The sequence below is a fragment of the Macrobrachium nipponense genome, chromosome 17 (genome assembly GCF_015104395.2).
Source record: "Macrobrachium nipponense isolate FS-2020 chromosome 17, ASM1510439v2, whole genome shotgun sequence".
NCBI classification, from domain to species: Eukaryota; Metazoa; Arthropoda; class Malacostraca; order Decapoda; family Palaemonidae; genus Macrobrachium; species Macrobrachium nipponense.
In genome coordinates, this window is record NC_087210.1 from 55,300,035 (window position 1) to 55,315,920 (window position 15,886).

General features: G+C 42.9%; 1 protein-coding gene across 3 annotated transcripts in view; it reads right to left on the reverse strand.

Annotated features, from left to right (window-relative positions):
- LOC135196245 (AP-4 complex subunit beta-1-like) overlaps positions 1 to 15,886 on the reverse strand; it is an 88,626-nt gene that overhangs the window by 15,977 nt on the left and 56,763 nt on the right. For all 3 annotated transcript variants that reach the window (XM_064222926.1, XM_064222927.1, XM_064222925.1), the window contains exon 3: positions 3,166 to 3,340. In XM_064222926.1, the coding sequence (XP_064078996.1) occupies positions 3,166 to 3,340 (175 nt within the window). The remainder of the gene's footprint in view (positions 1 to 3,165; positions 3,341 to 15,886) is intronic.

The window sequence follows — 15,886 nt, forward strand, 5'->3', positions numbered from 1 at the left end:
ACCGTCCTCCCACACATCCAAGTCCTCATTGAGGCTGAAACCTCTCAAGAGGACTGAATGGTGGACTCCCTACTGGTCTCTGCGTGCTTGGTCCCGCGGGACCGTCACATCAACCCTGGGACTCGAGCAATCACCGGCAAGGCGCGAGTCACCTGGGCGACTCGCTCCTTTCTTCCACCCCGTACCAGAGTCGTAACGGTGAGTGGACTCAAGAGTCACTGACTCTGGATGCACGTGAATCCGAAGATTTATGTGCGCTCGGGGAACTCGCAAACGAACGCCCAACACGGAACTAATCTTAGGGGCAGAACCTCTAGAACTAGCGGCAGAAGTGCAAACCGAAGTTTGTGCTTCTATGGCTCCCAACATGCTAAGCCCTATCGAGAGCATGACAGTTCCTGTTCCCGAAGGAATGGGAGAGCCAGCAGAAGACCCAACTGCCTCCTAAGTTCGAGGTGGCAAACCCTTAGAAGTCCATTAACGAGACTTCTTAGGGGGAGAGACTACCTTCCCTTCTGCAAGACATCTACAGGATGAGGTTACATTTACCAGCAGGAATAGAGTTAATAATCACAGGTCAGCAGCAAAGGCTTTTCCAGTGACAAAACTACAGGATAGCAGCAGTAAATGAAATGATTTCCAGTAGGGAGACAGTACACACACTCGAGGACCAATATCACAGCATGCTATGAGTCACAGGTACAATTCCAAGGTTACGATAACCAACTCAAAGAGATATCCAACCATCTACTGCTGTAATCAACTTCACCACCGTTAACCTCTAAAGAAATAATATATGATGTAAAGTAATAAGGATACGCCTCTTGCATCCAAGGGCACCACCCTCCGAAATGAGAGGAGATCCCTCAAACACCAACACCACATGGTCCCTCTTCTACCTTCGTCTGATAGCTAGCAAAAGGATGAAGGAAAAGAGGAATTACCAGAAGAAACAAAGGACAAACCTCCAAAAATCCCCTCTGTAATTTCCAAAGCGTAAGCGTAAATTTCGGATTAATACATGTCTCGTCCTAACATTAAAGGGTGAAAATATGAACTAATAAAGATGTTGGCACACCCTTGCTGTCGACCCTTAACACAAAGTAGAAAGACAGCTATCAAGGCTATTACAAAAAGTGTGGTCTGCGTATTAATTATTAAAGTCAATTAATTATTAATATCAAACATAGTATAAACATATTTATTCAAAATTATAAATTAGATCCTACCAGGAAATTGTATTAACGGTTAGTCAGCAAGAGCTGGTAAATAAACATCTTCACCAGAAGACGACCGAAAACAAAGTGGAGTGTTTACATCCAAGTAGGCGGGCCTACCCGCCTACCAGACGATAGTTACTCCCTAACCACCTAGTTCAAGAATTTAACAGCCATAATTCCAGCCTACACTGAAAGTAATTCCTCATGTAAAGGACTGAGGGTTTGTATAATGTGTAGGAACAAATGTCAAGTTAATGTGAAAGATGGGGCGTGTTGCTGATTTGCAGGCCAATGATTTTTACATAATTCTCTCTCTGTCTCCTTAATACAGTGGAACCCCCATTCACAGGGGATGCATTCAAGACAACACCCCCCTCCCCCAAGTGAATAGCAAGAATTTGCAAATACTTAGAACCTCTATAAAAATGCTAAGAACTGCCTATTTTGTTATTCCAACCCCAAGAAAAACCCACTAATAATGCTTATACCTGTTTTTTTAAGTTTTATAACAAAAAGTGCATTTAATAATGAAATTGATATAAAATACAGTAATTTGTTGATATTTCTCAAAGAAAAATACCATGAATACGTAAAGACAACTCTTTTCTCTCTCTCTCTCTCTCTCTCTCTCTCTCTCTCTCTCTCTCTCTCTCTCTCTCTCTCTCTCTCTCTCTCTCTCTCTCTTGCCCCACAAGATATGTACGTCATAGTGGTAACTCTATCTCTCTCTGTTTTGGCTGGAAGTGTTGGAAGTACTTACCTATGTATATATCTTCAAGGGTACTAATGTTTAAGATGGCTTTGAAATGATATTAATAATATAATCTCAAAGATTAATACACTAATAAGATCATAATTTACAGTAAATTTGATGTAGAATGTTATTCATGGTAGTATACATTTGGTATTTGAACTTTCAAGATAGGTAATTATAAGCATTTTACAGGGGGTTCTAAGTATTTGCAGATTTAAACTATATTTGTGGAGGGGTCTGGTACACATCCCCTGTGAATATGGGGAGTCTACTGTATACAGATGAATAAGAAAAATACAGATGCATAAAAAAATGCTATGGTAGTGATAAAAATGTTAAAATTCACAGCAGTTACCCCTGTCCGCAAGATGACAGTGTTTCTAAAGCTGAAGCTTCAAAGCAAGGAAATCTGGTGGCAATATTACTTATAGTACCTCAATTGAGAGGCATCTTACTCCCTTGAAAGGCCTGTAGGGGGTATAATCTACAGTTACTTGGCCAATACACTGAAGATTGATTTTAGTTTCTTTAAAGCATTTCTTAAGCTCACAGCTTTACTGCTTTCTTTATTTTACTTTCATTTGTTCCTTTTGGTCTATTCCCACCTTGATATCCTATTACTTTAACTTTCCTTGTTCTTCATCTTTCCCTTATGAACAAACCACATGAACAGGCTCTGTAGAAGGCTAAAAATGAGATTTGGTGTTTTTTTCAGCAATTTTACAATACATACTGGGAAAACTTTCCAAGAAGAGTAACAATGTAATCTTCAAGTATTTTTTGCTCATGAGAAAATTTTTTAAAGATAAGTAAGTCAGAATTAAATAGGACAATCTATTTCCAGAATATTTTAATATGATACCATACTAATCCAGGTAGAAAATTACACAAGGTGGTTCATGTCCCTTGCAACCTCTCTAGTTCTGTTTTTCTCTACAGAGTTAGAGAAAAAAAAATCAACCCCAAAAAGCATAGCAAACACATAATACACTCTTCTAAAGCAATAAACATATTAGAAAAGTTATTCCCACCATGAAGATCAAGATGTCTTTATAACAAGATAAAATGCAACCCCCTAATTCCCCAAATATTACCTAGGTTGCTTTATTTAAGGTGCAATAATTATTATTCCTTCCGTGCACAAATATTCTGAAAATTCATAAAAAGAAATGGTAAATTTATCTGATTTACCTGAGCCGCTTGATCTGAAAGGGCAGCAGTTAAAGCCCTTACAGTGCTTTCTTCAATTCCAGGTAATGCAGCGAGGGCCAATATACTAGCACTCCTCACACTGGGATTAGCATCCCCAGCATCTTTCAAGAGGAGGTTTGCTGTTAGAAGAGCTAAATCAGTATTACTTGTGCACCTGGAAGGAAATGTTTAATATGAAATATTAATAATTAAAAAATGACCAATTTTTTAATCAATTTGTATTTTTCATAGCTATCAAACCTGAGGTCTTAACAATAGGATATTTTTCCAAGCGCAGCTGGTAACCGGTTATTACAGTCAGAGATTGTAAGTAAGGAACCTGTGAGATTTGGCAACGCCTGCACGTACAAGGTGAAAGCTGGTCAACGATTGTGCAAACCGTATGATGCTTGGTCTTTTCCCGCACCCAAGAAATAAAAGAAATAAAAAGTAAGCGAGGGGAAGGCTAGAGGTGGGCAGTATACGTTAAGACCTCAGGTTTGTTAGCTATGAAAAATACAAATTGATTTTAAATTTGTCATTTGTTCATATGCAGAACAAACCTTTGGTTTTAACGATAGGGTAGATTTATACTTGGCGGTATAGACTTCCTAAACCAGCTGGGAGTTAACCAACTAACCACCTCCCAGAACGAAATGAATTCCAAAGGAGGTGGACGAATGCCCGTGAGAAGATAGATATGCGGATATCTACAACTCAGTCATCCGGGTTGCAATACAATGATATATGAGCAGATTCATTGCATTTAAGGGATTAAAGAAAATTCTAACTGTTCAATAACAAACCATATAATCATAGAGGCCTGTTATTACACTTGACACCCAATTGCTAGAGAGTGGAGTATATTTGCTACTGAATAGAGGGTTTGATTATTCATGAATATAATCAGCAAACAAACTATCAGTATGACTACCATACTCACCTGAATTAGACCAGTCCAGCATATGATGTGTCTATTCCTCAACCTGCCCGAAGGAAGAACAGAAAAAAGAGAAAGAAACAGACCAGCCCACTCACTCATTCTCTCTTCCACACAATCACCTTAGGTAAGATACAAAACTGCCTGGTCAAGGACAATGGATGAGCTACACAACTTGTTGGGCAGCCACCACAGGACATAGGGAAAATGTGTCTATAGACCTGTGGGCAACATCTCATAAATAAAAAGAGGTGAACATGGATTGGTGTAACCAAGTACATGCAGTCCCCGGGTTACGACGGGGGTTCTGTTCTTAAGGCAACCGTAACATACAATTCATTCATTCATAAAAGTCAAACAAGAAACCTAGAACAATTAAGAGAACAAAATTACAATTTGTAAAAAAGATTAATATTTTTAAAAAATGTCATAATTTGCTCTGCCTGACCACCTTCACCTAAAATACTGGCAAGTCTTATTTGCCAGCAAACAAGCTCTACGTTTGTTTTCAAAATAAGGGCTTTCCTCCAAAATATGCACCACAGTCAAATCCACATGACAGGTGGAACAGTGAGGAACCTGCCTGTCTGCTCGACTCATCATTACATATCCTTGGGTATATTTAGAGTGGCCAATACGCAATCTAGTTGAAACTATCTCGAACCTTCTATCCATCCAGCTATGAGGCCAAGGATGAACAATAGGCCTAATCGACTTTAATTTAAGATTATTATCTAAAGTAGACCAGTGGACCTGCCACTGGTCTCTACAATAAAATCGAATGGTACTTTTAAAACCATAAACAGGGACGCCCATGTTGGAAATGTGCCTAAGCCTAGTTGCAGCCCTTAGCGGCAGCGTCGGCTTGCTCATTCCCAACAATTCCAACATGGGAGGGAGCCCAACAAAACCTAACAGAAAAACCTCTTCTATTAATTAAGAGAAAAACCAATCTTGTACTTCTTGCACTAAAGGGTGGCAAGAGACCAGGCTTCTAAGAGAGGCTAAAACACTCAAAGAGTCGGTAAAATGGGTAAAAACCTTGTTAGTACAAGAACTATAAAAAACATATTTAAGGGCAGTCAAAACTGCCAGCAGTTCAGCTGTTAAAACAGAAGAATTAGATGAAAGCTTCTTTTTAATGATATTATCACTTGTCACTACAGAGCAACCAATACCATCAGAACGCTTCGAGCCATCAATATATATGATAAGAATCACCATGTTTGGAAGCATGATCCAAGAAACTTGCCCTCAACTAATCACCAGAACTGTTGCTCCTGCTGTTCCTAATTGGGTGGATCTCTAAGCATGGTCTATTCCAAGCAGGAAACTTTGAGGGCAAAATTTCAGCTACTGCAGGAGGTAGTAATCCCACCTCCCTAGCAGAGCTTGCTAGTCGAACTTCAAGTGGCTTTGGCAGTCTAGGTCTATTTGGGGCTCTATCATTTGGTTCTGTAACATGCTTATAGTTGGGGTTCAGCTTTGACGTAAGTACTATTGATATGCATCTCAAGCCTAATTCCTCCCTACGGATAAATAGTGGGGGAAAACCTGACTCACATATAGGCTTTCTACTGGTGAAGTTCTATAGGCTCCTGTACATATACGTAAAGCCATATTATGGACAACATCTAATTTCTGTAGTGTTGTCTTGCAAGCACAACCATAAACTTGACAACCATAATCAATTTTGCTTAGGCATAAAACCTGGCACATCCTCAGAGGGGTGATTCAATCTGCCCCCAATTAAAATTTGACACAACTTTAAGAATATTAAGAAGAAGCTTCACGTTACACACAACTTTATTAACATGTTGAGTAAGAGTTAATTTTTTAACAAATGTAACACCTAGATACTTAATGCTTTCTTCATAAGGTAAAATGGAACCATTTAAAAACAACGTAGGGATCTCTTCCACTCTTCTTAATCGACAAAATCGAATAGCTTTGGTTTTTTCTGGTGAAAATTTTAACCCTTTAGCACTGGCCCATAATGTTGCAGCATTATTAGCAGTCTGGATCTTTTGACAAGCTTCGACAGCTGTAGACTTACTACAGATTATTGCATAATCATCAGCAAAGGCCAGACCATGCGCCCCGACAGGAACTTGTTCTAGTAGACCGTTGACAGCTACATTAAAGAATGTTGGACTTAGGACGCTTCCCTGAGGTAACCCTTCTTCTTGAGGGTAAGCAGAAGAAATGTAAGAGCCCACTCTTACCTTCAGGTAACGTTCTGACAAAAATCTTTAAGACAACAGAACAAATTGCCCACAATAACCCAGTCAAAAAGTTGCATAATGATACCCCCTCTCACCAGGTAGTGTCGTAGGCTTTTTCTAGGTCAAAGAACACTGCAATAGTCTGGTTTTGCACGACAAAAGCATTCTATATCTTCCGAGTAAGGAACATCAAAGGGTCAAAAGTACTTCTATTTTTCCTAAAGCCAAACTGCCGATTAGATAAAAGATTCTTAGACTCCAAATACCACACAAGTCGAACATTGACCATCCTCTCATATATCTTGCTAACACAACTAGTTAGAGCAATTGGCCTATAGTTCTTAGGGAAGGAAGGAATCTTTAAAAGGTTTTAAAACAGGTACAATAACAGATATCTTCCAAGACTCTGGTGAAGTTCCTGAAAGCCAAAAACTGTTTTCTGGGCTCAGCTCGTGTCGCCCTATGAAATATCCTTAAGATCATTATTTCTAGGTAAAATTAATCTAAAATTACCAGAGAAAAACAAAATTAAGAAAATGTCAGTAAAACTAACTCGCTCACTCTATAAAAGAAGTGTCGGTATGGGAATATAGGCGAGTGGGATCACTACCACGAGTCATTCACCATTTAGACCTTCCAACATAAAATCCCCACCAGAGAGAGCTGATACTAAAGGGTGATGTGGTCGCTACTACTACTACTACCGACGCCACGGACAGCAGCGCCCCTAGCGGTCATCCTTAATCATTAGCTTCACAGCGCTAGAGTGCTTTTTTCCTCTCGTGTTGTTTTCTTGGATTTATCTCATCATTTACGATGGAACATGCTGCTATTGCTTCGGCTAAGTTAAGTGCCTCATAAGTAGTATTTTCTAGTTTTTTAGTCTTCCAGGGACCAGTATTTTCCTTTTTATAGGTCATATACGGTCTCCCGGTTGACTCGTGGCGGCCGTGTGCCGCCTCGTGTTAAGATTTCCCGGTCTCCCATACTGGGACATCTTATACTTATGGGCTTATTATATTTACGTTCATCGTTTATTACAGGCCACCCCCCCCCCCTCTCTCTCTCTCCCGCCATGTTACGCCGGGACTCCCCACCTATAGCCTCAGTCCCACCCTTCCCCTACCGTAACGGACGGAGCCTCCGCTGAAGCCGGGGGCCTCTTTGGCTATAGGTCCGTCTGGCTCCGCCAGTGGGCGGGGTGGACAATTACTAGTGGTCTGTTGCTTGCCTACTATATCCTGTTTTCCGCTACCGGAGGAGAGCTCGCTCCTTACCCGGGCACTCTTCTAGTAGACGGAAAATTTTATACTTCGTTATATACGGATATACCCTTAATATTACGGTGAATTTTAGTTTTAATTTAATTTATGTACTATCTCCGTCATTCTCCGTCGTGGTTTCATGGCTCCTCACCACTCCTGGTTGGAATCTTTTTCCTGTCTCCGGCGTAGCCTTAGACCAACTCCAACCGCCTAGTTACCACACGTATTAGGGCGGGGCTCTGGTTTAATCTAACTTACATGCTCCAGCATGCAGCGGAGTATTTGTTAGGCTGTAAGTGTGCACCTGATACTCATGTATCTCTCCACTTACAGGCTACCAACTGTCAGGTCCCAGGTTGCAACGCGACGTTGTACGACCCTGCGCCCATGAAGAGTATGGACCCACGCCCCGTGTGCCACCACCTACAACGGACTGACCGTTTGGCACCCGGAGGCTTGCACCATCTGCTACGACCTCGTTAGTCAGCTTTTGGGTGGGGTAAGTCTACTCTTAGACTTTTCTTGGTCTTATCACTACTAACACTTAGTTTTAAGCTTTGTTAAACCCTATCTCCGCCGTTAGAAGCTTCATATCGCCTTCTCTTTCAGGCTGCCGCCGTGAAGGAAGTCGCCCTGGCAACCCTGAGGGCTTTGGTGGGCGGCTTCGGGAAGAACGCCGCCAAGGGCCAGCCGTATATTCTTGATAAGAAGCTGGCCGTTCAGATCTTCCCCGGTGGCAAGTCGACCGGTTACGTGGACCCCATCTCGGCAGCCCCTCTCATAGCCTCGATTCAGCAGGAGGTGCAGCAGGCGTTCGGGTCCGTCTCCACGCAGGAGCCGGTCCCAGATGTGGCCAACCTGGACCTGAATATTGAGCCTATGGCGGTAGGGGCAGAGGATTTGTTGGTTGAGGTAGGTGTGTCGGGCGCCCAAGGTCTTTCCTTGGGTGCTCCTGGATCTTCTTCCCCTGTCCCTTCTTCTGCTTCATTCCAAGGCTTCACGGGATCTGAGATCCCTGCCCGCTCTCCCGCTCTTTCTGTACCCCCGAAGGTGAAGGGACAGAGAGAACAGAAGACACTGCATAAGACGACTTCTAAGAAGTCGTCGTCTTCTTCAGCTATGAAGTCTACGACTTCCTACGCTGACGCGGTGAAAGCAAAGCCTAGCTCTTCCTATTCTAAGAGCTCTAGAAGCAAGGCTTCTAAGGAGAAGGCTTGCGCTCCGGCCGAGCCAACGCCTTCTCCGGCATCTACCGGATCTACTCCGGTAACTCCTGTTGGGGTGGCGGGACCGAGCTCCTTTGATCCCACCACCTTTTCAGCAGTTGTGATGCAACAAGTGGGAGAGATGGTTGGCTCTCTGGGCTCTAAGTTTGAACAGATGTTTGCACAGCTGTCAAACACCATCAACCAGTCTGGCCAGTCCATTCAAGATCTCTCTAACCGAGTTAGAGAGCACGATGACCGCTTTGCTGGTCTTAACCAGGCTCCTCAGCCAAGCTCCCCTGTAGCAGGTACTGGTGTTTTACAGTTACCTCCCTACGAATCCCTACCAGCCTTCTCCATGGATAACCCATGGAGAGTGGCCGCTTATGCCCCCTTCAAGGACGGCATGATTTCTATCCCGGAGTGTGGAACTCGAAGGATTGAGGACTTCGAGTTCTATCCTCCCGGACTGACTCAGCCTTTCATTGGGTATGCTAGGCTGACCGTTGCTGCTCTCACTAGAGAGGATAAGATCTCCCGAGAGACTGTGCTGTATAGTAGGGATCACGCACAGCGGGAATGGGTTCACTGCCTGGAGGATTGGGAGTGTACCAACACCAAACTCCAAGCATTCAAGAGTCCATTCACTATTTTCGCTACGGAGGAGGAGGCTTCTCTTCCGTTCGCTACCAAAGTAGTTGAGGCAACTCTTCAGGCAGTCCTCAAGGACGAGCCCATGCCACAGCTGAGGGAAGCGGAATCTACTTCTCCGCTCTTCCCGGCCTTTGGAGAATTGTGGGAGAACTTGCCTGCCACGTTCTCAGTAGGTAAGCTTAAGCCAGACTGCGTAATGGATCAGTTTGGCGAGAAGCTTCCAAGACTGCCTGATACCCTTATTCAGGCAGAATTTGATGCCCGTACAAGATTTGGGAGGTCTCTTAACTCCCTGATCATTACGGAAATGGCTGCCCTGTCTTACGCCACAGAACCTTTATTCAAGATTCTGGCTAAATCACAGCTTCAGACAGTCCAAGCTGATGCTTTTGACTTCTTCCTAGCTAGAAGGAACTGCCGAAAGCATGTCTTGCAGGAGGCAACTATCAGGCATGAGCCTAATAGACTCTTAGCTTCCAGCATGTGGGGTGCGGACCTCTTCCCAGAGGCCTCTGTGAATGAGGTGCACCACAAGGCTGCTAGGCTTAACCAGAGCCTTAGAGCCAGATGGGGCATCTCTTCCAAGAGGAAACAAGAGACCGCCCCTGCTGCTGGTAAGAAGCTAAAGAAGACAGGAAGAAGGTTCCAGCCTTACCAGAAGCAACAGCAGCAACAGCAATTTGTTCAGGCCGTCCCAGTTACACAACAGGGACAGCCGTCTACTTCAAAGCAGACGCAACCCATCCTCCTGTTGTCTCCTCAAAGTCAACCTTCCACCTCTTACGCAGTCTCGCCGGCCTTCAATTCAATGTACGAAAGCCAGGCCTACCCAACCTTTAATAGGTTCTCTAGGGGTAGCAGGGCAAGGGGCCACTTTCGCCAACGTGGCACAGGAAGAGCTGCAAAGGTAAACACTTCAGAGGTGGGCGCGGAGGTCAACCCGCCCAACAACAGTGAGGCTCCCCAGGTAGGAGGGAGGCTGTTCCTCTTCCGTCACAGGTGGGGGTTCAGCAAATGGGCACAGAGCATCGTGTCCAAAGGATTGGGTTGGAGTTGGATCAAAGATCCTCCTCCAATCAAATCATTCTATCAGGAACCATCAAAGGAATTGACAGATTATGCGGAGGAACTCCTTCAGAAAGGAGCTATTGCGAGAGTCAAGCATCTAAAATTTCAAGTCGCTTATTCAGCGTGCCAAAGAAAGGCTCAACAAAAAGAAGGGGTAATCTTAGACTTGTCAAAGCTAAAACTCTTTCATTCGTTGCGACAAGTTCAAATGCTCACCATCTCGCAGGTACGGACCTTACTTCCCCGTGGGGCCGTCACAACCTCCATCGATCTTACACGCATACTATCATATCCCTATAGCCAGACACTTCCGTCCATTCCTAGGCTTCAAACTAGGAAATCAGACGTTCTCATTCAAAGTGATGCCCTTTGGTCTGAATGTAGCCCCCAGGGTATTCACGAAAGTAGCAGAAGTGGTAGTTCAACAGTTGAGAACTCAAGGGATAATGGTAGCAGCATACCTCGACGATTGGTTGATCTGGGCACCAACGGTCGAGGAATGTCTCAAAGCCACGAAGAAGGTAGTTCAATTTCTGGAACATCTGGGGTTCCAGATAAACAAAACAAAATCCAGACTCCGGAGCTAGGAATCCAATGGGATTTGTCTTCCCACAATCTGTCAATTCCGGTGGTCAAAAGAAAAGAAATAGCCAAGTCTGTGAAACAATTTCTCAAATGCAAACAAACATCAAGGAGAAACCAGGAAAGAATCCTAGGTTCTCTTCAGTTTGCCTCAGTGACAGACATCCTCCTGAAAGCAAGGCTGAAAGATATAAATCGAGTTTGGCGATCGAGAGCAAACGCCAAATCTCGAGACAAGTTGTCAGTAATTCCACAGATCCTTCGCAATCAGCTCCGTCCATGGAAAAAAGTGAAGAATCTTGCCAAATTAGTACCCCTTCAATATCCCCTTCCAGTGTTAACCATTCACACGGATGCCTCCCTGTCCGGATGGGGGGGATATTCTCAATTCAAACAAGTTCAGAGGACTTGGTCAGTTCAGTTCCGCCAGCTTCACAAAAACGTCCTGGAAGCAATGGCAGTATTTCTTACCCTGAAGAGACTCCTTCCCCCGAAGAAGTCTCATCTAAGACTAGTTTTGGACAGTGCAGTGGTAGTACATTGCATCAACAGAGGAAGGTCCAAATCCAAACACGTGAATCATGTCATGATAGCCATCTTTGCGCTAGCAGACAAACACAGATGGCATCTGTCCGCCACTCACCTGGCGGGGGTAAGAAATGTGAGAGCAGACGCTTTGTCCCCGGTCAGTCCCTCTGGAATCAGAATGGTCCCTGGACGACGGGTCATTCCAGTGGATATGCCGGAGAGTCCCAGGTCTCCAAGTAGATCTCTTCGCCTCACAAGCGAACCACAAGCTCCCTTGCTATGTGGCCCCCAACCTGGACCCTCTGGCTTATGCCACGGACGCCCTGTCGTTAGATTGGAATCAATGGAGAAAAATTTATGTTTTTCCTCCAGTGAATCTTCTTTTGAAAGTCTTGAGCAAGCTGAGTACTTTCAAGGGACTAGTAGCTCTGATTGCTCCAGACTGGCCAAAAAGCAACTGGTATCCTCTGCTTCTGGAATTGGGGGTCTCCGACCTCAACGGATTCCCAATCCAAGCTGTCGCAATCAGTACAAATGAGGACTGTGTTCGCTTCCTCAGGAATTCTTCAGACCCTAACTTTATGGACTTCATGAAGTTTGCGGCTAAAAAAGATGCTAACATTGATCCACAAAACATCCTCTTTCTAGAATCAGATAAAAGAGAGTCAACTATTAGACAATATGACTCAGCTGTTAAAAAATTAGACATCCTTCCTGAAAGAATCAAACACTACAACCATGACAGTTAACTTAGCTATATCCTTTTTCAGGTCCTTGTTTGAAAATCAAAAGGCTTTAGCAGCTAGCACTATTACTACTCATAAATCGGCTTTGAAGAAAATCTTTCAGTTGGGTTTCCAAATAGACCTAACAGAATCTTACTTTACGTCTATTCCCGAAGCCTGTGCTAGACTTAGACTTCTCAAAGGCCTACTGCAGTTTCATGGTTCTTAAATGATGTCCTCAAACTAGCCTCAGATACTGACAACTCGTCTTGCACATTCATAATGCTTCTTAGAAAGACGTTATTTTTGTTAAGCCTGGCTTCAGGAGCCAGAATTTCAGAACTGTCGGCTCTATCCAGAGATGCGGGTCATGTGGAATTCCTCCCCTCAGGAGAAGTTCTACTTTCCCCGGATCGTAGCTTTTAGCTAAAAATGAGGATCCCCTTGCAAGGGTGGGCTCCTTGGAAAGTCCATCCCACTTTCCGCAAGATCCTTCTCTCTGCCCAGTATCAACTTTAAGAGCCTTTCTATCTCGTACATCCTCTAGATCCTCAGGTTCTCTCTTTATGAGAGAAAAAGGTGGCACTTTATCAGTGAAAGGAATCAGACAACAGATCCTTTACTTCATTAAACAAGCCAACCCTGATTCATTTCCAAAAGCACATGACATCAGAGGAGTAGCCACCTCAATTAATTACTTCCAACATATGAACTTTGAGGATCTTAAAAAGTATACTGGATGGAAATCACCGACAGTCTTTAAACGTCATTACCTAAAGTCCTTGGAATCTTTAAAATTTTCTGCAGTAGCAGCGGGAAACATTGTTTCTCCTGATACTGCATAGTAGTTGTAGTATAGATCCAGGTCTCCTTTCTACCTACCTCGTCCAACATGCCTCACCCTATTGCCATGCTACTCGGAATACTCTAGCCTTAGCCGCTAGAATCATATTGGTGGATTGTCCCTTATTTTTTTGCTAGGGACATCCACGTTATGTACATATAATGTACTTCAGTGTTTCTACCCTTTTTTTTTATGCTAGGGTAGAACACAATGAGTTTGTATATTTTGTAAATATCTTAATTAAGTGAATCATTCTTTATTGTTTTTGCCATTACACTATTATGTATTACTATGTCTAATATAAGTTAATTTTAAGTACTTTATATTGATTGCTTTCTTTATCATACCATTGTTTAGGATAAGTTAGCTTTAAGTACTTTGTTTGTATACTGTAATGTCCCTGATTCACTTATATTATATATCTCTTTTTTACTATTGGGTTTCATTTGTTCTTATTCCCATCTTGTCTGTTTCTCTGGTACTATTTCATAGGCCGACACGAGCTGAGCCCAGAAAAAGGGATTTTGACGTAGGAAAAATCTATTTCTGGGTGATTGGCTCGTGTCGCCCTATGAAACCCACCCTGTTTTCTTTTACCCACCCTGTTTTCTTTTACCCACCCTGCAGGACAAGATGTTCATAGATTAAGGATGACCGCTAGGGGCGCTGCTGTCCGTGGCGTCGGTAGTAGTAGTAGTAGCGACCGCATCACCCTTTAGTATCAGCTCTCTCTGGTGGGGATTTTATGTTGGAAGGTCTAAATGGTGAATGACTCGTGGTAGTGATCCCACTCGCCTATATTCCCATACCGACACTTCTTTTATAGAGTGAGCGAGTCAGTTTTACTGACATTTTCTTAATTTTGTCTGGTAATTTTAGATTAATTTTACCTAGAAATAATGATCTTAAGGATATTTCATAGGGCGACACGAGCCAATCACCCAGAAATAGATTTTTCCTACGTCAAAATCCCTTTAAAATGTCTAAAAGAAATTGTTTTGTACTTCTAGGCAGATTAAAAATCATTGTGTACAGTATATCATCTTCCCCAGGAGATGTTGGGGAAGATAACAAGATTGCATGATCTAATTCTTTCATGATGAAAGGAAGATTATACGACTCTGAATTTAAACTAACAGGAGGAACAACTGTGGTACCGTCCCTAATATTCCTGAATGCAAGAGAGTAATGTAGGGCACTAGATATATTGGAGAAATGCCTACCAAAGATTTCTGCAACTTCTCCAGAATCAGATATGAGGAAGCCATAAATTTTCAATATAGGCAAGGGAGGTGGAAAAAATTTCCCTTGCAGATTTCGGATTCTGTTCCAGACTAATGATATAGGGGAATCATATTCCAATTCACTTATGTATCTAATAAAGGATTCCCTCCTTGCTTGCTTAAATGTTTTCTTTTGCTTAGCAAGAGCTCTATTATAGATAATTTTATTGACTAAGCAAGGATATCTACGATATCTCTTGTAGCAAGTTCTTGTTATCTTTTGGCTCAAGGCATATGCATCACTCCACCAAGGTACCACAGGACGCCGAGGTTTACCAGAAGTTTGAGGATTAGACAGCATGGCGCCACACAGCAATATACTGATTAAACACTCATAAGCAGATGTTGGGCTCTGAAAATCATTTATCTCCTGATCAACTTCAGTTGATTTTTTTAATAATCCCCAGTCAGCCTCCCTTACCTTCCATTTTGGTAAACATGGAGATAGAATATTTTTCATATACTTTAAATGAATGGGCCAATGATCACTGCCATAATCATTCTGGTCTACTACCCACTGGTAATCTAACCTCAAAGACGAAGAGCTGATAGTGAGGTCAATGGCCGAATCAGTATTGTGAAAAACTTCATGTCTTGTAGGGGAACCATCATTCATTACAGTGATGTCATTTATGTCAAGCAGCTGTTCTATTATCAAACCCCATCGGTCATAGTTTGACTCTCCCCAGAGGTGGTCTATCAATGTCTGTAGATCATTTAATTCTAGCTGACAGGGATTACCCTGCGCATCCTGCAATCTATTTTCTAATGATGGATCAAGGTATAGAGAACAAATAGTGATCCATTTATAATTGAAAATTTGAACTGCACAAGCCTGCAACACAGTGTTCAATTGAACAACCCTGTGATTAACTGACTTGCGGACTATGATGCCTGTGCCTCCCTGATCATGTCCACCTATCAGGGGTGGAGACCTATGAAATGAATAATTAAAACCCAAGTTGGGAGTTTGCTCTCCCAACTCTGTCTCCTGTAGACACATCGCAGATAGATCATGTTCCTTAAACAGAACCCGAACTTGCTCTCTATTTGGTATAAAGCCACGGAAGTTCCACTGCATGAGAGCCATTATTTAGAGAATGAAGGGATCTTAAAATTCTCTACTAATTTAGGAATTTGTGTCTGGGTGAGAGAGATCTTATCAGTTCTACCCCTCACTTGCCTTTTCAGTTTTGCTTTTGTTTTTCCTATGATGGCTGAGTGACCGTGAATGAGGTGAAGAGGGAGAAAGGGCCCTCTTCTGACAAATAGAGAGGGCCTCCATCTCCTCACCCTCATCTCTATGGTGCACTGTAATGTCAGGATTAGGTGAGGGCTCAGTGTCAGGCAATGTCCCTGACAGAGAGAAGTCGTCAACATATTGAGATCCGGCTTGAACCCT